Genomic DNA, 24,395 nt, shown 5'->3' on the forward strand with positions numbered 1-24,395 from the left:
ATATTATTTAAAGAAAAAATACAACAAATATTTAGGCGACATTGACTGCTGGAGATCAAACTCAATTTGAAGTGTCCTTCCTTCGCATTGAAAAGTTGAACACGCCAATGAGGTTTTTGATCATTTTCAATTGCATTTCTCTTCCCTTTTGATCTTCTTTGCTTGTTTTTTTTTTATTTTTAAACAAATATATATATATATATAAGCGTACTTTTTTTAAATAAAATAATGATAAATAAATTACATAATATATTATAGGATATTTTAATTTAATTAATATATTAATATAATTAAAAATAAATAAATAAATTATAACAATTTATATAAAGTAAAATAAATATCCACCCCTATAATAAAATTTGAATTTATAATTTTAAGGGAAAAGTATTATTTTAGTCCGCTAAGTATATCTCATTTTAATTTTAGTTCGATAACTATGTTCATTTTTGTTTAGGTCCAGTAACTTACGAAATTGCTTACTTGTAGTCTTCTGGCAGATTCTCGGACAATTTTACCCCTATGAGTGCATATGGACTAAAACTGCCTTTCAAAAATTGCATAGGGATAAAATTGTCCAAAAATCTGCCAGATGACTAAAAGTAAGCATTTTCGTAAGTTACTGGACCTAAAAAAATGGACATAGTTATCGGACTAAAATTAAAATTAGGCATACTTAGTGGACTAAAATAATACTATTTTTTAATTTTAAATTTGTATTCACATTTTTTAGTTCTTGGAAACAGTGAAGTATGATGAGACATGCAATGGTCCCACCAAAATAATTGGTACTAAAACAACATAGTTGAAAAAGCAGACTCAAAACTTAGCCTTGTTTGGTTTCATTTTCAGATCTGTGGTTGGGGTGGGCCAAAATATATATTTTGTTTTCATTAAAAAATAATGGTATTTTTCTGCCATTTGGCATAAATATATATATATGTATATAGAATAGATATGATTTGATAATAAATAATGACTTTCGTCTTTTAAAACAACAACATCAAATATGTAATATTTATTTTAAAATATTTTTAAAAACAAATTCAGACATACACAATCTCCAACACATACTTATTTATCTCTGTATTTCTCTCTCTATCTTCACAAAAAATACAATAGAACACTAAAAAATATAAGGGTAAATTACAACAACCTCCTCAGAAGTTTCGCATAATACGAATATCCTCTCGTTGCTTGAAAAATTATCAGTACACCCCCCTGATTTTAACAAATGTCTAACAATTAGCTCAATCCGTTAGGTTTTCATCCATTCTTTTTATCAAAATACCCTTGCAGATTAAAAATATGATGTTATTTATTTTTTAAATTTTTTAATTTTTACGAATTAAGTGGATAATTTTTTTTTATAATTTTTTTCATCTATCATGTTCGATTTTTCTATAAATTTTAATTTAAAAAGAAAAATCAAAATGATACATTAAGGACAAAGTTGACAATTTTCATACCTCCATCAAAGAATTACATAATTTTTTCAAATATTAGAATATATTTTATAATTTTTCAAATAATAAGAGAGTATTCGACTAATTACAACTTTTCTTGAATTTTCTTACTTGGATGGCTTGCCTGTCTCATTCACTACTCGTGTGTGGCTATCTCTTCTCCAATTTAAAATTATTTTCTAAATTAGATTTTGATAGCAAATTATACGATAAATAATTATATATTTAATATGGAGAATTGCATTCAACATTTACGGGCATATGGTTTATTTATGTAAACGATCAATATTTTTTAAAGAGTTATACATATATATCTATAAAAAAAACATCAATTATATTATTTACATAAATCATTCCAATTTTTTTAGAAAATTACACTTACACTCCTAAAAATATCAATATCACTACACAAATTATCTATACTTTCTGACTGTCAATACTGGTTTCTGTAATTCCACAAAAGATACGAACAGTTCGGATAGATAGACCCAACAATTAGGAAAAAAATTGAACATATTTAGTCTTGTACTTTACGAAATTTTTAAAATAATTTCAAAGTTGAGGAAACTCGTCATATGTAATTCCACAAAAATCGTAAAGCAAATGACTAAATGTACATAATTATTTTAAAAATTATGTAAATCAAATGTGAGACAAAAAATATAATTTTACCTCATTTTTAGCAATATATTTAAAACAAATCTTTGTCCCAATAAATTCTGTGATGAAATTGATGATGGAAAAGACAGAGTGAAAGAGAGGGGGAAGAGAAGAAATGTTGATTGTTAGTATGAGATTTTACGTGATTTGTATATTTAGTACTTTTGATATTTGCTTTCGTTTAACAAATAAGTCCCCTATTAGTAAAATTTCACCGAATTTGCTAATATTAACAAAAAAAAGGAAAAGAAATTCTATATTTACCTACCAATGATTTAATACTTATTTATTGCAGGTCAAATAAATATTTTTAGAACCAAATTATCCTCATACGTCTTAACGAATTAATGCATGTGAGGAGGTATATTTTCACCGTTATAAGAGTAGCTTAGTCTGAAAAGATTTATTTGACCTGCGATAAGTCAATAACAAGTCAATTGAGAATAAATATTATTTTTTATTTAGTTGTTTTATTAATATCTGTAAATTTGGTAAATTTTGACTAATGGAGTAACTTATTTGTTAGATGAAAGCAAACATTAGGGATGATAAATATAATTTTTTAAACTACAAAAAATTTACATATAATTATGCAAAATCTCCAGAGATGAGAATATAATTATTCAAATATATACCAAAGCCAATATTATATAAAATAATTTTTTAAAATGTTCGTGCGAAACAACAGACGGCCCCGGTACTCAGACATCATCACCATCAGATCATAATGAAGTGTGGCTGGCCAAGAATTGGCAAAATTTTCGTACCATGGGAATTTATTGCTTTCAATGTCCTCGTCTTAACAATAAAAAAGCCCCTACAAAATATTTTTTTATATTTAAATTTTATTCTTAAAATTTTATTAAAAAAATCCAACTATCATAAATTTTACATTATAAATTCGTTTATTGATATTTAATTTTAAAAAGAATTTTTTAAAACCGTATTCATTTATCTGTGATAAAATTTTCATAAATTTTTTACATTTTTTGTTTAATTTATCAACTAAAATTCTCAACTACTGATTAATTGTTCTCTAAAATATTTTAAGAAATATATTTGGAAAAATTATTATAATTTCCTTAAAATATCTTTTTATTTTAAAAATATATCAAAAATACCTTTTAGTCTAAAAAAACCCATTTCTCAATTTGTCGTTCCAAAAAATGTAATTGCTACTTTATAAATGAGAGTAAGTGAGATTCAAATTCGAACCTCTTAAACGAAAATCTTATTTAGAAAATTAAGCTGTCAAAGAAAAAAATTAAATAATATTAATATCTCAGCAATTGTTTTCTTTTCTTATTGTGTCAAATATAATACTTTGTACATTTCTATATTTTACATAAAGTGTAGAGGTCTTAAATGGAACCATCATATGTGTTCTTTTTAATATTTTTTTCAAAAGTATTATATTTTAAAAGATAATTCAAATTACTTTTTTTTTTCTATTTTTTCTCTCCTCTTACTTTTTATTTAAGTTCTTATTTTTTAATCTCATATTTATTTTTTATTTTTAATCATATTATTTTTATTTAAATCATCATAAACTCAATAATGTACTAGATAATTAAAAAAAAAACTTTAATTTCATAAAAATATAATAAATTTAAATATTTAGAATTTTATATTTCAAAAATTGGAACACATGCATTGTACATCCAAAAAAACACTAGTTGCTATTATACGGACCAAACAAACATGCACTATGTTTGTTTTCATTTTCAAATTATTTTCGAAATGAGTCAAAACATACCTAATGTTTGTCGTCATATAAAAACACTTTATCTGGGTATTTTGAATTATTTTAGTACAAATACGTACATATATATACACACACACACATATATATATATAAAATACATAATTTGACAGTAAATAATAATTTTTGTCTCTCACAACACATTATTAAATATACAATATTTATTTTAAATTATCTCCAAAAACAAATTTAAATATACATATTATCTATAACACATATTTATTTATCTTTATTTTTGTCACTTTATCTCCATAAAATACAATAAAACACTCTGCAGAAAGAATCCAAACACTATGACGTTGTTTTCAAAAGAGAACCACTTTCTCACCATCTTTAGTCACATTCTACACCATAAATATCAAATCAAGTTGCAAAAAGAACAAAAGTTCCACAACTAGCGCATGGAATTTGTTCTCTCCTCATAATGAAGATAAAATTCTTTTTCATTCTGCAAGCTTCCATACTGTAAGTTTTTTATTTTTTATTTTTTTATACTGAAAATAAAGTATCATTATTGTGCCACGTGACTGTCTCTTTTAAAGAGCTTATGAGCTCGTTGCTCGGTTAAACACCCTTTACATCGTTGTCAGTTCTCCTTATAATGAAATTACAGTCGAAACGTCGTGTCTGAATTGCTGCACTATTTAACGACTTAAATTGTATTATCACAAGAGATTGTGGGTTTGAGCCATAAGAATGTGAGTACGTGTTTACTTCTTTGTTAGTTTCTTGTTTTTCTGGAATGTATTCGTTGATTTGAATCATGAACGAGTTGAATTACCCTTGTAATATAAACATATTGAATGATGTAATGAATCACATACTAAGAAAAATTATCTTGGTTAGAAATAATTAATATTTTTTATACCAACTGTAAAAAGTTGAAGTCAAGGAGTAGTAGTTGTTTGGAGGTTTGTGAATAAAAATGATGGCAATAACAAGTGAAGCCCATCAAGCCCAAATAGACTCCTTTGGCAGCCCATTAACAACTTTAATCTATATTTTGATCTTCTCTTGAACATAAAAAAGAATGTAAAAACTCAAACAAAATTGAAATTCTCAAGTACCCAAATTCAAAACAGGCTTAATCCATACAATATAATTTTTAAATCAATGGGCCAAAGGTTGTTCATAGTATATGCAACAGTTTGATGGTTTATTATTGTAATTGTGCTTCATTCTAACTGAATTTTAGTTTTATGGATTCTTTGGAGTTGTGTAATATTGAAATATTATCACCACTGGCCCATTTTAAATTGTAAAATATTTAATTGGAATAATTAGGCTCCCCTGCTTTTAGGTTTAGTGTAATTATACGTAAATTTTTTATAGATTGAAAAATTATATATAGCACTATCAAAATTTGCTTCCGTATGACAAATAAATATATCCGTTGTCAAAATTCACCGAATTTGCAAATTACCTTCATATTTTCTCACGCATTAATGCATGTGAGGGGATATATATTCACCGTCATAAGAATAGTTTAATCCAAAAAAAAATATTTGATATGCAATAAGTCAATCGAGGATAAATGTCAGCTTTCATTCAATTTTTTTATTAATATCAACAAATTCAGTTAATTTTGACTGACGGATTGACTTATTTGTTAGACGGAATCAAATCTCAAGGATGCTAGATATAATTTTTTTAAATTATAGAAAATTTACGTGTAATTACACCAAATCTCATGAGAATGAGGTGTAATTATCCTTATTTAATTACTTCAGTGTGGTTGTTTTCGTACTTTAAAAGTTCATCAAAGCACCCTTATTATCTTGCTACTTTAATTTTGTTTTGAAGTGACAACGATGAATTATTATTATTTTAATAAGTTGATTGCAATTAGTATATCAAATATGATAATTATAATAATTATATATTGATAATTAATATTATATAATTATATCTAAGTAATACGCACTATAAAACAAAACATCTACTATTAAATTAGAATACAACATGTGATTTTAGAGTCATGTGGCTTCAAGTCCGCTAATTGAACTAGGCATCGTGGCTCTTACTACCTTCAATTCTAATTATAAATTATATTTTATTGAATACTGATGGATTTCAAATTTTTTTCGAATGAATTTATTTAAAAAACTTTCTTCAAATTCTTACATCAAATTCAAACCTATTAATCCAAATGCAAAGATTAAGTAACTTAAGTTTAAGGAATGACTAAAATAAAATGATTGAGAATTAATTATTAATAATTTTATAATAATTGATTCTATAAGATCCGGGTGGGCAAAAAATTTAAATTAATTTTTATAAGATGTAGATTATTAAATGTGAGCCATTAGCAAATAATTAGAAAAAGAAAAAAGAAAGGGAAAAGTGATTGCTTCTTTACTCGAAGGGACACGAGAGATGAAATTCAAAATTTGGAACCGCTCCTTCAGAATTACGAAGCAGCTATAAATTAATCAATACCCTCTCTCTCTCTCTCTCTGCCTACTCTAATCTGAAGTTTTCAATCTGTTTTTTCCCTCTTTCTTTAGGGTTTTTGATCCGTCTTTAAATTGAACAATCACATCGGATAAAATTCGCCTCGAAAGTTAGGCTTAGTACCAAGAATTGCAGATTTTTTCAAATGTCCGCATCTACCGTCTCCGTTACGGCGAATCAAGGGCCAACCACTCGCCGCCGAGCAGTCGAGAAGAATCCTCCCACTGGGGGTCCAGATTTAGCCGCCGCCAATGTCACAGTGGCTGAAAATAAAGACGCCAGGCTGACAGCCGGTGACACGGCCGCTGCAATTTTGAGGGATGCGAGGAAAACCCCGGCCCAAACCCAGTCGAAAAAGTCTGGCCTGGCCCGGAAGTCAACGAAGCCGCGATGGCTGACTGCAGTTAGCATTCTCACTAAGAATTTAGCGTTACTTGTAGTTATATTGGGGTTTGTGCAGATGATTCGGTGGGTGGTGTTGAATTCGGGCCCTGATACGAGAGATTTTTCAGTGATTTCCGGGGATTTTGACGGGAGGTTTGCTGAGGTGGAGAAGTTTGTTAAGACGACAGTGAAGGCAATGCAGGTTCAGGTGAATGCCATTGATCGGAAACTCGAGGATGAGATTAGTTTGGTGAGGAGGGAGTTTGATGAGAAAGTGGAAAAGAAGGGGGACGAAATGGATTTGAAGTTGAAAGCATTGGATGCAAGAAGTGATGCTTTTGAGAAGTTTATGGATGAGTTTAGAACTAAGAGTTTGCTGTCAAAGGAAGACTTTGGTGAGTTTTTTGAGGAGTTCAAAAAGGCCATGGAAAACCCTGGTCGTGGTGAGGTTAGTTTGGATGAGATTAGGGATTATGCAAGGGAGATTGTGGAGAAGGAAATTGAGAGGCATGCGGCTGATGGATTGGGTATGGTGGATTATGCATTGGCATCAGGAGGGGGCAGGGTGCTGAGGCATTCGGAGCCATATGGTGGTGGGGTTTGGTTTCTGAATAGGGTTAGTCCTGAAGCGGGAAAGATGATTAGGCCAAGCTTTGGGGAGCCTGGGCAATGCTTTCCTCTCAAAGGGAGCAGTGGCTTTATTGAAATCAGGCTAAGGTCTGCCATTGTTCCAGAAGCTGTGACTCTGGAACATGTAGCTGAGGTAATCATTTGACTCTGTTGTCTACGATTTTATACTTCTTATAGTTATGCTGTTTTTTCTCAGGGGTTAATTTTATGTGAACATAACATGTTGGGAGCACTTTTTCTGTACTGCATCATTGCCTCCATGTATTGCATTACTGAAGTAAACTTTACTATCCAAAGCCCAGTGTTTCTTGTGTTCTACATTTGATGTTATTAAATGGTTTACTAGATTGATTAGTGCTTGGATGATGGGAGTTTATTTGGACAACTTTTTTCATGATGATTTTGCTTAACACTTTACCTGATTTACATCTCAGAAGGAAACTTTAATGTGAGAATTACTTTGCAACTCTATCAAATTTGATGCCTTTAATTTTCTGTAGTGGTATGTTTGTATCTATGCATGCTTGGTGAAGGGGTTGTGGACAAGTTTTTCTCAAGAAGAAACTTCATGGTTATGTGGCTTTTGATATCTTCTTTATGATGTCTTTTTTAGACATTTTAATTGCTTTCATCTTTAAAATTGACTGTTAACAGTCTAACCAACTAGAAATTAGAATTGAGGTCCACCTTTATGATTTATATATTTGCAATGGCTGAATTCCTCACTGAATGCAAGAAGAAACATTTTATGGAATTTTACAAAGAATGGACTCAGATCACACCCTTTCAAGTATTTCTTGCATCAAAACCTCATATATCTTTTTCTGGCTTGAATGTATGTAAATTTCTGTTGATCAACCGGACAAAGGAGGAAACAAATGGAGTATGATATGTGTTGTTTATTTATTTTGGGTAAAAACCAATGCAAATTTTAAGCCCTAAGCTTTGTCGAAGGACCTGGCAAAATGAAAATTTTCAGCATATAAGGTCACCTGGTTCTCTGAAACATGGATTGCTACTCTGTGGTAGGCAAACATGACATGTCTCTCGGCACATTTATATGATCGCATTTCATACTGGTGTGCTAGCAGACTTTTCTTTTGCATGTTAGTAAACTGAAGATTACCGCTATAAAATAAGCAGAATTATGGGCGGGAGAATTCTGCTGTTGCTTTATTCAAAGATAAAAATCCTTTAATGCTGCTAGAAAGTAGTTATTAGTCAAAGAATGACATAGAAGAGAGTTGATATTATATAACATGCTTCTCAGATTTTCGTGTTATTTGATCTTCTCTGTATTTTGTTTTAGTTTGTTGGAGATTGTTTTGTATATGGTATAGGCAAAAGTTTCAATGCCACCTATTGTGTGAATGTTAAGCAAGTGCTTGGCTACAGAAAAAGATATGGCCTTAGGTGGGGGGCATGTTTGAATGATTATTACAGTGATTTTGTAGGTTATCAGCAATTTCACCTACTTTTCGTAAATAGATCTGGTGGTGTTTCCAGATTGAATAGGATGTGTGCAACACTACAGTTACTTTTCTTGTGATGTTGGATCATGAATTTAGTTTTCTTGAACAGGATAGCCCATGCATAAACTGCTAGACTGTTTTGGCTGCTGAGTCCACTTTTTATCAATTAATCATTTCTAATGAAGTCTTGGATTTAGAAACATAGGGTGCGCTTGCTTGGGGGATGGTTTTCATCTCATCTTGTTTGAGGAGGCCAATGTTTTGTTTGGTTGTGGGAAAAATTTCTCTCAAAGAAAAAAAAAATCTCTAACACACTTCAGTACTTCTAAGAAAAAACGTACCACATCAACTATAATCATTACATTTTCTTTCTTACCTCTAACACCTTTTACACATTACATCAACTATTATCATTATGCTTTTATGTCACAATTAATCACATATTAAAAAAGAAGCACTTCTCAACCAAACGCATTTTGTCTCATTTTGTCTTACTGAGATGACATAGGATGCCAAGTAACTGCAGCAAATCTCGTACCACTTCCTACTATCTTATGACAGCTACCGAATAATTACCAATGCAAAGATCGATTTTCAGTAATTTAATTGATTCTCTTTCAGTTTCCCCCCCTATTCTGTAGTATTTAGGTTCTTCCTCTTAATTTTGTTCGATAAGATAAAGCCTAACGATAAGTTTTTATAAAGTAGAAATATTCAAATCTTACATTTAAGCAATTATCAGAGCATTTAGTGAGTGTTGGTTTAGTTTCTTTTAGATTTTCTGCTAGGTGCTTAACTGTTCTTTGGGCTGCAACACTACTTTTATTGTCTTTCACATGCAGATGGATGGACATGATAATTTCAGCCAACAAGAAATGCAGTTATTATGTCTGTTAGATTGAATTTATAGTGCAAATAACTTTAATAAAAGTGCCCCCATCAGGACTTATGTTGCTGTTAATTACATCACACAATTAGGAATTTCAAGTCCTTGTCGCCTTATATTGCCTTTTCCTTTACCTTGATTGGTAGTAATAATTTGATCTCCATGTGATCAAACTATGTGCTCATTCATGCTTTAAGTTATAGCATTGTTGTTTTTCTGCTTATTTTTACTACCTCTAACCTTTTTTTTTTCTTGGATCTGCTCTTCTATGAACAGAGTGTTGCTTATGATAGGTCCAGTGCCCCCAAGCACTGTAGAGTTTCTGGATGGCTGCAAGAACAAGATTCAACTGATTCGGAAGTTGGTAGTAAGAAGATGCTTCTTTTGACTGAATTTACCTACGACCTTGAGAAGAGTCATGCTCAAACTTTTAAGGTGGAGTCAGCATCATCTAATCTTGTGGACACTATTAGGATTGATTTTACATCCAACCATGGGAGTGCTACTCATACATGCATCTACCGACTAAGGGTACATGGTCATGAACCGAGCTCTGTCCCAATGTTGGAAAAGCAATCGTGATGCAGCCTCTAGTTCTTTGTTACTCGTGTTTTGTTTTTAGCACACTTTATTTTAGTTCGCTTATGTATCCTCTAGGAGTTGTTTCATCTTGTGAACTTTGTGTAAATTTCTTAGCCGATTACGTGTTCCCATGTCCTAGATGCTACCTACTACCGGCCCTGTTTGTCTTCCGTATCTAGGAGCTTGATGTAGAAATGTTCTGCAAAAATTGTCACGTCTTTTGTGTAAGTTAAATGTATCATCATCAGCCATATCAAATCTTGTCACATACCTGTTGGTGGATTTACCAATTACTAAATTGGAACATATTTAGAGAGGTCGTTTGTTTACTACTATCAGGATTTCCTATTTCTACCTCATTTCTGCTGTGCAGGAGATATGGGTATTTCACAAAAGTTTAATATAAATTTTTAACGATAAGTTTAAAATTATTATTCGATATCAATGTTGCTCATATTATACTTGTTGTGTAATGTATTTTACAGGGGTTTGTTGCATTTAACCTTGAAAAACTGCGAGAAAATAATATTAGTATTTACACATAACATAGGAAAGAAAAACACAATGCTATCTACTAAGGCAAGCTTGACCTAAATCTCTGGTTCAATTTTGACATGTGTAGTAGTAGGAGGAGGTTCCTTTTTGCATCCATTAGTACCGAAAATCTTGACAATGAAAGAGTAGTGTCCGTCGTAGTGAAAGAGCAAGAAGTCGCCGGGGGTCAAGCAATGATGGGCCACAAAGCTTTGCCATCCATTCTTGAGGAAAACTGATCCCTTTGGAGTTTTCTCCACATCAACGTGCCACTTTTTACCATTTGTATCTTTCAGTGTGACCCTTTCTTTTATTATTCTATGGCACTTCTTCACAAAATCGGGCGGTATCATCTGTAGAAGAAAAGTTATTGGAGAAAGCGGTTGCGATGGAGAGAGAGAGAGAGAGATGAAAAGGGAATATACGTACAAGATGGTGAGAAGTGACATTAGGGAGGAAGACTTTGAAGAACTCTGCACCATTACTGGAAAAAGTTTCCTTGGAGTTGGGACGTCCTCTCCTCCGCCCTTTCGATTCCGCTCTCGCCGCCATTCCCATTCTTATAATTCTTCTTCTGCACTGCACCCCTTAATTTCTCGTCTTTATATATAATAGTTTAGTTGAATTAACTAAGGGAGTTTGAGTAGGATAAGGAGACTCCACTCTCCACTCTCCAATCTCCACTCCAATTCTTTGCCTACTTCTCTTTTTATTTAATTTCCATTTAAAGTATGAAGTTGTGGGTAGATAAAAGAAAAAAATTATAATTTTGATATTATTAAAAATATTGAAATTATTAATCTGACTAAATTTTTTTAAAGAAAGAAATGAATTAAAGGGTAAATTTGAGTATTCAAAACACAAAAAAATTTCTTTTATAATAATATAGAGATATATATTTATATATATATGATTTTAAGGAAAAATTCAACAAGGGGTAGAATAGGAGCTTTGATTTTTTCGCCTAGAGATTACATAATTATTTTTCATTTGATATGGATATTTGTAATTTTTTAAAAATCAAGGGGTATTCGTAATTATAACAAATCGTTGGGAAGATTTTTGTAATTTACCTTAAATTAAATTACAATTAACACCCCACCAAGAGGTGTACTTTTATTTTTTTGGTACAGGACGCCAATGTTTTATGTAACTTATCCTTTTTATTTTTATATGTTTCAAAAAATACATATACTTGCCTATCAATATATATATGATGGGGAAAATCCTTACTCTCAAGTAAAATATCGAAAATACCCTTAATAAAGGGCATTTCCGTCATTTGGAAGGTTAAAATTCGCGTATCATTAAAAACGGGCCAAATCATCCATGAACTAGACCCGTTTCATAACTAAAGACCTGATTCGAGGAGGGCCATACAATTGAGGATGCCTATAATCTCGATGGTGACGCGTAGCCCAAGCAACAGTGTCCACATGGGTCTATAAATATCCCAATGCACTAATTTTTGAGGTAATTGGCATTTAATTATCTTCGACTTACTTAGTTACTAATCGCACATTTTTTACTCAACCTCTCATTTATTTCTTTAATGTGTTCAATATGGCAGATGATGATATATATATAACATGACAAGAAAAAAAGTTTTATTTTCTTTTTTGTTAAATTTAAATAAGAGGCTAAAAAGTTATATTAATTTTTATATATATTGATCTTGATCGAAGTATGTGATCTTCCACGACAATCTCGTTCACAGTCATGTACTCTACCAAAACAATGTTGGACCCTGAGGATAAGAAAGCACGTGAGGCTCGTCGGGTGCGTCCCCGACTTAGATCCTCCGATGCTCAAGTGACGTGGTCGTGATGGATATTTTAACATTACAAAAATACTATCAACGTTGGTTAAAAAATCGTGTGAAGTAAAACACGAGATGATGAAAATCTTGACAATACATGCACAATATTCTAATTAACTGCTGCGGTTTATTAGATAATAGATAATTAACCCAAGTAATTAAACTGACACACTATATATATGTATATGTATATCTATATATATATAAGACATTCTTAAACATTGAGCAACTCGAAAATCCTCTCCTAATACAACCTAACTAACTACATCATCAACTTCACCATCCACCCATAGATCTAGCTACTCATGTATACACCACCGCACAGCCACCACAGACCCATGGAGGAGCAGCCACTAGTCCACCACCCTCCGGAGTACTACGACAACCTTATGAACGGCGCCGATTACTGCGAGAGAATCATGTCGGAACCTATGCCTCCGGGCATGAGGTTTCTCCCCACCGACGTCGAATTAGTGCGAGTTTACCTGAGACACAAACTCATCGTCGGATCATTGCCACAAGGGTTTCAGAAGCTTTTTCTTGATGTCGCGTTGTACCAACACAACCCTCAACAACTCATCGGTCAGTATATATATATACTTCCTGAACTTAATTTGATTCCCTCCCCCCCCTCCCCCTTCTATTTTTGTTCTTTGAATCAAGATTCTTCAGTTTCTTGCCTGTGTATATATATATAGCGATGCATGAAAAATTGGAGGACGATCAAGAAGATTGGTACTTCTTCACGCCAAGAATCCGCAGATACCCGAACGGGCAACGGCCGGAGAGGACGGCAGGCGACGGGTATTGGAAGGCGATCGGGAAAGATACACCAGTAGTGGAGAACGACGGCGAGGTGATAGGGTTCAAGAGGGTTTTGGATTTCTACGAGGGAAGGCATCCCGGCGGCGTTAAAACGGAATGGAAGATGCATGAATACTTGACCAAAGAGCAGAAGGATCACACGCCTGCCTCAACTTCTATGCAGTTGAACCAGTGGGTTCTCTGCAAAATCTATAAGAATAAAAGATCGGGAAAGAAGAGAAAGTCGAGTATGGATCATGTCGAAGACGACGACGATTTTTTTTCTTTTGATTTTCCAATGTAAATTGATCATATGAACTCAACTTCTACGAGTCGTACTTCTGTATCCACTTTGGTTCTTGCTTTCTTTCACATACAATAAACATCATCAATACAAACAATGACACGTCCTCAATTTTCGACTGATTTTCGAAATCTAATCGAAAGAAAAATCATTTAGGAAACCCTAACTCAAACTATATCTCATCAATTTTAAAATTTGAAAGACTTAACTAAAAAAATATAATTATAGAACTAAATCTAATAATAGATAAAATACAAGGACTAAAAAAATAATTTTCTCTATCTTAATTTGATTGTCTGAAACCGTAAATAATGATGGGCGGTATACAGTCTGCAGTTCAATTTGTACGTTCATGGTGGCCCAATTTGTACTTATTTATAGGAGGAGTGGAGGAGTATTATTTTCAGACATTTATAGTGAGTCACAATCTAATTTTTGTTCAAATTTCTCTTCATCATATGATTTTATGTTAATTGTTATATATACGTAATGACAAGACTGTTCTAAGAAATTTCTTGATTTTAGTAATTATTATTATTTTTTAAAAATTATTAACAACATGAATTAATGATAAAAAATGTGAACAAAGTTGTCACTAAATATAATTAGTGACTCATATATAATGACGATCTAATGACAAATAATAATAGTTGTCGTCACAACAGATGTGTATGCATTGTACTTAGTAACAATTTTATACACATTTTTTATCCCTAATAATTATATAGTGACAAAGTAAAAATTATTGTCACTTAATATATATAATTAATGATAACTTTAAAATTATCACTTGATAGTTAATCGGTAATATTGTAATTTCTTGTAGTGATTGATGAAAATGAAGATTATGTTGAGCGAATGGTATCTATGCAAAATTTACAAAAACAAAAGATGAAGAAATATATAAGAGGAAGGCGCCTATTGATTATGCAGATGAAGATAATTACAAATCTTCACAAACAAGATATCGATGATGGAATCACTGATGAAAACAATTGGAATCAGTCGTCAACTGGCATTTCATCATTAAAAGAGGTCAAGATGGACAAAAATAGAAGAGGAAAGAATGGAAAGAGTATTGATAATGTTGATGAAAATGAAGATTATGTTCATTAACAAAACACGGATGATGTTGATGAGAATCAACATGTCTGGAAACAATCAAGATCAGCTAGATGAATCATTAAACCACAAAAACAAAAGAGGAAGAATAGCGTGATTGTTCATAATCGAAGGAAGTTTCATTTAATTAAAAATTATTAAAAAAAATATTACAACCCCAGTTTAAATAGACTACTTTTTAAACTAATTCAACTGACACCTGATGGATACATGTCCATCATCCATGTAAAACATCCAACGGGTGCAACAAAAACAACTATACACTAATAAAAGTGGTGGTAATGAAAAATGCGGCTAACAGTCCTTCGTTTATCATCCAAGTAATAACTGGAGAGGAAAAGATGCACAACTTGCAGCTTGACGCACATGAAATGTTCCAACAGTGGTAGTGAGTCCACGGCCATGTGGATGCAAAATGTCAACCCATAACCTATTTGTTTTTTTTTTTTTTTTATAAGACTATAGAGGTAATTAAGTTTTGAAAATAAAATATAAATTTTTTTTAATCAAAAAACATAAAAATGCAAGGAAAAATATAGAGTGATAAGTTAAATGAAAGGTGTATAATTTGTGGCACATGCTCGTCATGTTGCAGAAGCGCGAAAACCTCCAACTGGTGTTTTAATTCCTGCCACATGCATCCCAATTTCCAACCCTTCAACCCTGCAATACTCTTTCCAAATATTAATGTGACTGGATCTATTGTGAATTGGTCTTGGGTATATCAACTGGACTCCATTTTTTATTTTAATCAATATTTACACAATAAAAAAGTGTTACTATTTAAATCATAACACTTATTATGTAATTAATTCGATTTAGTCATGTCTAAATTTAAATGTTTCTAAGTTGAATGACTATGCACGCAATTTCTCTTATATAGAATTTAAAAATTGAATCAACTATGGGAAAATTTTAATTCAAATTACGATTTGAATGAATTTGAACTAATTATATTACAAATATAATATAATTAATATAAAAAAAAATTTCCGTCAAGTATTTGTGTTGTGTTCCTCACTGATAACCAGTACACTTCAGAAATCACCGATCAAACTCAAAGGCCAAAATGCCAAACCCACTTTGCACACTTCTCTTCTCGTCCCTCTTCATCCTCTCTTTCGTTCCACCACCACTCTCCGCCCACTCTCCGCCGCAGCCACCGTCCTCTGCCTGCAGGTCCACCCTCTACCCCAAGCTATGCCTCTCCATTCTCTCCGCCTTCCAACACTCCCCCGCGAGTTCCGACAACTACAGCAAATTCTCCGTCAAGCAGAGCCTCAAACACGCCCGCCGCTTGTCCGATTCCATCCTCCATTTCCTCGCAAACAACACGAAACAAAAGTCCCTGATGAGCTACGCCGAGATCAGCGCGCTCAATGACTGCCACCACCTCCAAGAACTCAATGTCGACTACTTGGAAACCATCACCGGCGAGCTGAAAACGGCGGAGAACATGAGCGACGTGCTGGTGGGCAGAGTGCAGAGCTTGCTGAGCGCCGTCGTGACAAATCAGCAGACTTGTTACGACGGGCTGGCGGATGCGGGCAGCGGGATTGCGAGGGCGTTGGCTGCGCCGCTCGGAGATGCGGCTGCGATGTACAGTGCTTCGCTTGGGTTGGTGACGCATGCATTGGGCAGTGGGCGGAGGAGGCGGAAGGGGGGTGGCGGAGTGTCGGGGCGGAGGGGGGCGATGGAGTTGGATTGGGCACGACTCCCCACTTCCGTGCTTATCGAGGTAAGAGTACATTTCTTTTACCTGTCTAAAAATAAATGTGATTTCTTTATCAGTTAATTTGTTTTCTCCTCATGCATATTAATAAATGATTGTAATTAATTTATTTTAAAAAATACATGTACACATATACATGCCCATTGTTGTAGATTTATGCTCTTGTAATCTTTCCGGGATCGTGAAACCTAAATTTAAATATGGAATATATCATATTTACATGATTTGTGATTTGATCATAATTTATCGCGAGAGGTTGAAATTGGTTCTATGATATTGATTTTGTCTAGAAAAAAGAATTTGGTCTTGGGTTTATAAGCAATTCAAGCTGTCAATCAATTTGGAGCATTTATCTACATAATTAATGTAGTTGATTTCTCTAAGTCCTTTACACTACAAAGAAAATTCATCTTTTTGTGTCGGAAGATAAGGCTTCAGACTTGTTATGTGCTTGGTCTCTCTCCCTACTCAAGCTCTCGTGATAATTAACACTTGGGCCGTTCATCATTGAAAACAGATCCTACACGCATCGGAGGAGTCTCCCAAGGGCCGACGTCTTCTCGGAGAACTAGACATGGATGGTGGAATTCATGTCAACGATACTGTTACAGTTAGCCCTTACGGAGGTGGCAACTTTACAACCATAAACGAGGCCATTGCTTTTGCGCCTAATAACTCAGCGATCGAGGATGGCTACTTCATCATCTATGCGATGCAAGGTTATTACGAAGAGTACGTTGTGGTTCCAAGAAACAAGAAGAATATAATGTTGATTGGAGATGGGATCAACAGCACTGTTATTACTGGAAACCGGAGTGTCATTGATGGCTGGACCACCTTCAATTCTGCCACCTTTGGTGAGTAATCATTTTTGTTAACAAGATTGAATCTTGTCACGCACATTTCAGGTTCAAATCTAACGTGTGCTTTTGACGTGTGTGTTGATTTCTACGGGATTAGACTTTTAATTTATTTTACTATTGTTAGTCAGCCATAGGAATCCTTATGCTATCCCCCACCGTTTTGGTTAGTATTCATACTGAACTCTGTCATTCACAGTTGTCTCCGGGGAACGTTTCGTTGCGATCGACATAACGTTCAAGAACACAGCTGGCCCAGAGAAGCACCAAGCCGTGGCAGTGAGAAACAACGCAGATCTCTCCACATTCTACCGTTGCAGCTTTGAAGGCTATCAAGACACGCTCTACATCCACTCCCTGAGGCAATTCTATAGAGAATGTAACATTTACGGCACTGTGGACTTCATATTTGGCAATGCTGCTGCCGTCTTCCAAAACTGCAATCTCTTTGCCCGGAAGCCAATGCCTAACCAAAAGGTGGCCTTCACAGCCCAAGGCCGGACCGATCCAAACCAGAACACCGGCATATCCATCCACAACTGCACCATCGAAGCTGCACCCGACTTAGCAATGGACCTATACTCATCAAGTTTGAGCACGAATTATCTTGGCAGGCCGTGGAAAGAGTACTCAAGAACCGTGTACATGCAGTCATACATCGGGAGCTTCATTAATCCGGTAGGATGGTTGGAATGGAACGGGACCAAGGGATTAGACACCCTTTATTATGGAGAGTACGAGAATTATGGTCCAGGTGCTAATACAAGCATGAGAGTGCAGTGGCCTGGTTATAGTGTAATGAATGCTTCTGAAGCCTTCAACTTCAGTGTATAATTTAACTATGGGGGATACCTGGTTGCCCGATACTACCATTCCATTCTCTGCAGGATTGCTGCAGTACTGATCATCACTTCATCTCATAATTAGTTGAAGTTAGTTTTTTTTTTTTCTTCTAATTTTCGTTACATGATTTCTGAAAATTTTACCTGCCTAAAAAATGAGAGAATTGATGTATATTGAATCCAAGTGCTGCACATTATGCAGCTTTAATTACTTCATTTTTTGTTACATAATCTTTACAAGAACTTTTGGTATTTTCCATTTTCCGATTATTCTATAACGGATATATAAAAATTATCGAGAAATTTAGAAAATTACACTTATACTTCTGTCGTATCTTCAATTTATTTAATGTGTAAATGTATGTGTATAAAATTTTTTCTTAAATAAAAATTAATGGCACAATTTTTGCACAGATAGCATGTATATATTAAATAAAATAAGAAATACAGTAGAATTTGAAAGAGAAAATTCAATTGGTTGTTTGTCAGAGTTTTGATCTCATGACCACATGCGACCTTTTTTTTTTTTTTTTTTTTTAAATATAGCGATAATATTATTAGTTGAAATGATTAGCCAATGTCAATTACATAATAGTGAAGAAACAAAGCAATCGCCTCCCCACGATTTTAGTGATTTAAACATGAATTTGTGGGATATATCTTTTATTTGGAGAAAAATCACTTCTGAAATAAGTTTAATTGATTAAAGACCATTAAAATATTTATTTATTTTTATAAATATTTCTCATTATACTAATAAAATATTGAACACCGTTAAAAAATTGAATTTAGTAATGCTCCACTAAGTAATATGATTATTCGTTCAAATAAATTTGCGTGATTGCAAAATTATATATGTTTTTATTAATTAATCATAGCAATATAATTTATATATTTCTATGATATTCAAATAACATCAGATGACATAAAACTTATAAAATATTATATATGTGAAATTATAAACTTATTAGTGTTATATTATTCAAATGATTTGAATGAGTGCAAAGCATTCTAAAATAAAGTTGAATTTATTTAAGAAAAAATCAAAGCAGTTAGAAGCACTCCTAAAGTGCTTGTCTAGCTTTTGACTTAAAACTATGTTTTACACACTTTTAAGAATAAAAAGTGACATTCCGAGCACTTTAAAAGTATTTTTTTAAGATCAAATCATCAAAAACGCTTTTTCAAAACTGTCGAGAAATACACAGGGTTGACCAACTAATCACCTGGCCTATGTCCTCGGAATATGCTACATGCATCTCCCCAACCCACAAAATATACATCTTAAGTTGTCAATTTCTTACAAAAAAATAAAAAATTAAAATAAAATTATAATTGGTAATCACTATGTGTGTACGAACCAATAACAAGATGCAAGCATGTCTTAGTAATATCAAAAAGGACCACTCCATCTTTTCACAAATATTAATGTAGAAAGGTGTATTATAAGATATGTGTAATTGATAGTGAGATTATGTTTTAGTATTCTCAAAAAGAACCAATCTACCCTTTTATTTAAACATAAAGGTCTATTGGGATATTTAATTGATGGTGACATTATTATTTAATAATCTCAAAAAGAACCAATCTATGTGCTTTTTATATAACATAAAGCTCCTTTGATATTTAAGTGATGGTGAGATGGATGTTAATATAAATTAATTGCCCATTCATTATTTGAGTATGATATGATCATGACCACTTTAATTTCTCCAAACTCACAAGCATTGGATATTTGTGCATAGTGTGTCATTGTATGTCCTTACATAAAAAAGTTGACGTTACCTTACACAACAAAACGTCACACACCGCATCGTTTGACGCCGTTTGTGAGAATGAGGCCATGTGCCCGTCTCAAATCTCTCGTTTAGGATGCTGATGGTCGATTGCGGACACGGAGTTTGGATGGCTTATAATTAAGATCCAATATCTACTCTTTCTAATAAAACGTCTTTTCAAGAATTAACACGTCAGGCTCGTAAAGTTTAAGCAAACAATAACTTATTTTTGTTTATTCGTATATTTATTTTTCTAACAAAATTCAGATACTTTTTAATCTTTTTATCTAAATCATTCAGTTAAAAATTTAAATTACTGAATTGTATTATTTGTTCTCCAAAATTATTAAAAAAAACATTTTTCTTCAAAATTTTAATTTTATCAAATTAAAAATAATTGTTGATAAAAAATCCCAAATCAATTACCTGAATTAAAATTGGAAAAAAGAATATTTCTGTAAATATTTCAAAATAAAAAGTACCACTTCACCCAACTTTAACTTTTTAAATGAACAAGCCAAACAAAAAGATTAAAATCTCATGTTAAAAAAATAAAATTTTATTATATGTAATGGGATATAAATTAATTTTAAAATTAAATAACAATAAATAAAGGAACTCATACTGTATTAAGATGAAGGTAATTTTGTCCAATAATCATTTGAATTAATAAGTGGTAAATATAAATTTTTAATTATTCTTTTTTGATAATATCAACAAATTCTATTAATTTTGACTAACTAATAAACCTATTCAGTGAACGAAAATAAATATCAGAAATATTAAATGTAATTTTTGAATCATAAGGATTAATATATAATTATTCAATACCTCGGGGGGAATGGTGTAATTATCCCAAAATGCAAGTAGAAGGGGGCTTATGTGATATATCCAAAAGTTATGGGGCTTTCCATTGAGCGGCAATAGTAATTAAGTCACGCAGAGAGGTTTGGAGTCGGTTGACCGAAATGTCAAATTAATGCTGCTCATTTCCCATTTCTTGGCGACTTTCCAGTCGCTTTTTCTTGCCAAAGCCTCAAACCCACAAAAAATTCTCCACTCTCTCTCTCTCTCTCTCCCCCCCCCCCCCCCCCCTGCTTTTTCTTATCTGATTACAGCAAATGGCAGATGGCAGCTGAGCCTCGAAAAGCTTCAGAAAGAAGATAAAGATTGGTAAATTTTCCTCTACTTTATTTTTTTTTTAATTTTTTGTTTTGTTTCTTGAAATTGAAGTTTCAACTTCTTTTTCCTCTAAAATTGTGTTTGAACTCTAAAGCTTGAGTACTGTGGCATTTGAGTCAAATTTTGTGACCCCAAGTTCTTGTTCTAAGGTGTTTTATCGTGTTACAGGCAAGAATTCAATTTGGTCTTTTGCAAGTTAATTATAATTGTTTTTTCTTTTCTTTTTCCTGTATGTTTGGTTTTTCCTGTGTGTGTGTGTGTGTATTCATTGTGACTATTAATAACTTGTTGATTCATTAATTCTAGGAGGATTTTAGAGAGAGGTTGTAGATCAGTGATTCTAGGTGGATTTTTAAAGAGAGCTTGTGGATCACTGAGTCTAGGAGGACTTTAATGCACGATTTAGGGTTCTGTTTATATTTTCATATGTTTGTGGTCAAGAATTTGCAGTACTTTGTGTTCTGGGTTGATTTAAATTGAACTCGGGGCTGTTTATTTTGTTGTTGCAAAATAGTTACTTATGGCGGTTTATGTGAGGGAGAATTGGATTTGAGTGTTTAGTGAAATTGTTTGATTGATTTTTTCTTTTCTCGTTTCTTGGATCAGATCTCTGGGATTTTTGGAGGATTTGTTTTGATATATGTTATCTGGAAAAAGCCAAATTTACGCCTAAATATCGGGTATTGTCTTTATTAAGGGGTGAAGAGAGAGAGAAAAATCAGCTTGGGATACATACGGTTGTTGCCCGTTCCAGCTAAATGGATATATTCGACGAACTGGGCTTTTGTGACCATCTTGATTTTCTCTCTGGACCTGCTTGAGAGGTGGAGGTTTCCCCAGAGGTTGAACCTGTTGGGCAGGTGGATGAAGACTACAGTGATGAGGAGATGGATGTTGATGAACTAGAAAGGCGGATGTGGAGAGACCGGATGCTCTTGAGGCGGCTTAAGGAGCAAAAGAAGAGTAAGGATGGAAGTGATGATAGCACAAAGCAGCGTTATTCCCAGGAGCAAGCACGGAGGAAGAAGATGTCTCGTGCCCAAGATGGCATCTTGAAGTATATGCTGAAGATGATGGAGGTTTGTAAAGCTCAAGGTTTTGTATATGGAATCATTCCTGAGAAGGGAAAACCGGTGACCGGAGCCTCTGATAATCTCCGAGCATGGTGGAAGGAGAAAGTCCGGTTCGATAGGAATGGCCCTGCTGCGATTGCTAAGTATCAGGCCGAGCATTCAGTTCCTGGAAAAATCGAGGACTCAAGTACAGCAGCCTCGACTCCTCATAATCTTCTAGAGCTCCAGGACACAACACTTGGGTCGCTGTTGTCGGCTCTGATGCAGCACTGCAATCCACCACAAAGGCGGTTCCCGTTGGAAAAGGGTGTTCCCCCACCTTGGTGGCCTACCGGGGGCGAAGAATGGTGGCCTCAAGTAGGTTTGCCAAAGGACCAAGGACCGCCTCCATATAAGAAGCCTCATGATTTGAAGAAGGCATGGAAGGTTGGGGTTCTTACAGCTGTAATCAAACACATATCACCTGATATTGCCAAAATTCGGAAGCTCGTTCGACAGTCTAAATGCCTGCAGGATAAGATGACGGCCAAGGAGAGTGCAACATGGCTTTCTATTATTAACCAAGAGGAGGCTTTGTCTAGAAAGTTATATCCAGATAGCTGTCCAGCTTCATCCTTGACTGCTGGGAGTGGATCGTTTCTGATCAGCGATACCAGTGATTATGATGTCGAAGCAGTAGAAGATGATGGGAACTTTGAAGTGGACTGTAAGCCCCTGGATGGGAATCTTTTCAACTTTGGTGTTTCTTCAACCAAAGATAAGTCCATTATGCTGCCGTTCGGTCCAGTTAAGGGAGAGATATTTAATTTAGATTCGGATTTTACATTGAAGCGGAAACAGACAACTGTTTCTGTTGAGAAGCACACAGTAACCAACATATACACTTGTGAGTTTCCCCAATGCCCACACAGTGATTATCGGATGGGATTTAATGACCGAATGTCGAGGAACAATCACCAGATGAATTGCCAATTCCGCTTTGGTTCATCAGAAAGGCTCTGTGCACCGACCTATCAGATAAACAATGAGAAGCGAGCTCTCTCTTCGGCACCCTCAAATGAATCCAAGGTCTCGACTTTGCCCATGAATAATGCTCCAACTTGTGTGAATATTTCTGAACTCGGGATTCCGGAAGATGGCGAAAGAATGATTGCTGAGCTTATGTCATTCTATGACAACAATCTTCAGGACAGCAGTAGCTCTGATTCTGGCCATTTCGACATTTTTGTTGATCAGAACCCACAGCCGTCGACAATACAGCTCCAGCGAGATGACAACTTCTTTAAACAGGGAGCTGATGTATCTGGGACCAGCACTTGTCAAGAGAACACTGTGCCATTGAGTAATTCTGCTTTTCCATCAACCGAATTCCAGTACGATCAGGCATGTGAGACTTCCTCATGCACTGGTGATGTAGGCGAGCATATCGTAGACTTCAGAATCGGTTCACCTTTCAATTTTGCACCACTTGACTATTCTATAGATCCACTATCGAAGCAAGAAGTATCATTGTGGTACCTCTGAAACTGGAGTATTCCTGTTTTACTACTTGGGAAGAGTGCTGCAGAGTATTCTACATAAGGCTGTCAAACGCCACAACGCATCTTGTGCCGCTCTCTAATTAGGTTAACTTCCTAAATGTAGTAAGTATGTGCATAATTGTAGATAACGGGGTGTGCTTAATCAGGGTGCTTTCTCATGCATTGGACTTAGCTTGTACTGAGCTGGGGAAGGCCTCCCTGACTGCTATTGTATTGTGGTTTCGGGTGTTTTTAAGACATTATTCATGAAGGATATGTAATGAATGCACCTACTAAGTTTGCCATTTCCTGTGTTTGCTCCAGTCCTGTTACTGTGGTTTCAGTGGAAGTGATGCCACCTGAGGGTAAATATAAACTTTCGGAGGTATCTATTACCTTTTGTGGTATATATATATATTATATTGATAAATTAGAATTTATTTTAGTGGTTGAAAGATAATTACTTATAAAATGAGTTCTGATTAAAGAAAGGATGAAATAGTAATAATTAGATGTAGCGAGTAGGAGATGC

The 24,395-nt window shown here is 33.9% G+C and overlaps 4 protein-coding genes and 1 pseudogene across 4 annotated transcripts; 4 read left to right on the forward strand and 1 right to left on the reverse strand.

The window, feature by feature from the left end:
* On the forward strand, positions 4,259-10,584 carry LOC105167934 (protein SAD1/UNC-84 domain protein 1-like). Its single transcript, XM_011087830.2, has 3 exons — positions 4,259-4,350; positions 6,393-7,486; positions 9,988-10,584. The coding sequence occupies exons 2-3, from the start codon at positions 6,485-6,487 to the stop codon at positions 10,291-10,293; spliced, it is 1,308 nt and encodes a 435-aa protein (XP_011086132.1). The 5' UTR covers positions 4,259-4,350; positions 6,393-6,484; the 3' UTR covers positions 10,294-10,584.
* On the reverse strand, positions 10,361-11,491 carry LOC105167944 (putative B3 domain-containing protein At5g66980). The gene is made up of 2 exons (XM_011087842.2): positions 11,257-11,491; positions 10,361-11,180 (listed from the first exon to the last, which is right to left on the reverse strand). The coding sequence occupies exons 1-2, from the start codon at positions 11,383-11,385 to the stop codon at positions 10,884-10,886; spliced, it is 426 nt and encodes a 141-aa protein (XP_011086144.1). The 5' UTR covers positions 11,386-11,491; the 3' UTR covers positions 10,361-10,883.
* On the forward strand, positions 12,985-13,754 carry LOC105168085 (NAC transcription factor 56-like). The gene is made up of 2 exons (XM_011088019.1): positions 12,985-13,228; positions 13,345-13,754. The coding sequence occupies exons 1-2, from the start codon at positions 12,985-12,987 to the stop codon at positions 13,752-13,754; spliced, it is 654 nt and encodes a 217-aa protein (XP_011086321.1).
* On the forward strand, positions 15,903-18,373 carry LOC105167953 (probable pectinesterase/pectinesterase inhibitor 47). Its single transcript, XM_011087853.2, has 3 exons — positions 15,903-16,614; positions 17,126-17,465; positions 17,668-18,373. The coding sequence occupies exons 1-3, from the start codon at positions 15,946-15,948 to the stop codon at positions 18,300-18,302; spliced, it is 1,644 nt and encodes a 547-aa protein (XP_011086155.1). The 5' UTR covers positions 15,903-15,945; the 3' UTR covers positions 18,303-18,373.
* Positions 21,878-24,171, forward strand: LOC105167964 (annotated as a pseudogene).

The sequence above is a fragment of the Sesamum indicum genome, linkage group LG1 (genome assembly GCF_000512975.1).
Source record: "Sesamum indicum cultivar Zhongzhi No. 13 linkage group LG1, S_indicum_v1.0, whole genome shotgun sequence".
In the NCBI taxonomy this organism is placed as follows: Eukaryota; Viridiplantae; Streptophyta; class Magnoliopsida; order Lamiales; family Pedaliaceae; genus Sesamum; species Sesamum indicum.

What these genes read in the sequence shown, in the direction of transcription:
- LOC105167934 (XM_011087830.2), top strand. Translation starts at nt 6,485, where the DNA reads ATGTCCGCATCTACCGTCTCCGTTACGGCGAATCAAGGGCCAACCACT. An exon ending in CTCTGGAACATGTAGCTGAG is followed by an intron (nt 7,487 to 9,987) that starts GTAATCATTTGA and finishes TTCTATGAACAG; the next exon opens with AGTGTTGCTTATGATAGGTC.
- LOC105167944 (XM_011087842.2), bottom strand. Translation starts at nt 11,385, where the DNA reads ATGGGAATGGCGGCGAGAGCGGAATCGAAAGGGCGGAGGAGAGGACGT. An exon ending in ATGTCACTTCTCACCATCTT is followed by an intron (nt 11,181 to 11,256) that starts GTACGTATATTC and finishes TTTCTTCTACAG; the next exon opens with ATGATACCGCCCGATTTTGT.
- LOC105168085 (XM_011088019.1), top strand. Translation starts at nt 12,985, where the DNA reads ATGGAGGAGCAGCCACTAGTCCACCACCCTCCGGAGTACTACGACAAC. An exon ending in CAACCCTCAACAACTCATCG is followed by an intron (nt 13,229 to 13,344) that starts GTCAGTATATAT and finishes ATATATATATAG; the next exon opens with CGATGCATGAAAAATTGGAG.
- LOC105167953 (XM_011087853.2), top strand. Translation starts at nt 15,946, where the DNA reads ATGCCAAACCCACTTTGCACACTTCTCTTCTCGTCCCTCTTCATCCTC. An exon ending in CCACTTCCGTGCTTATCGAG is followed by an intron (nt 16,615 to 17,125) that starts GTAAGAGTACAT and finishes CATTGAAAACAG; the next exon opens with ATCCTACACGCATCGGAGGA. An exon ending in CTTCAATTCTGCCACCTTTG is followed by an intron (nt 17,466 to 17,667) that starts GTGAGTAATCAT and finishes TGTCATTCACAG; the next exon opens with TTGTCTCCGGGGAACGTTTC.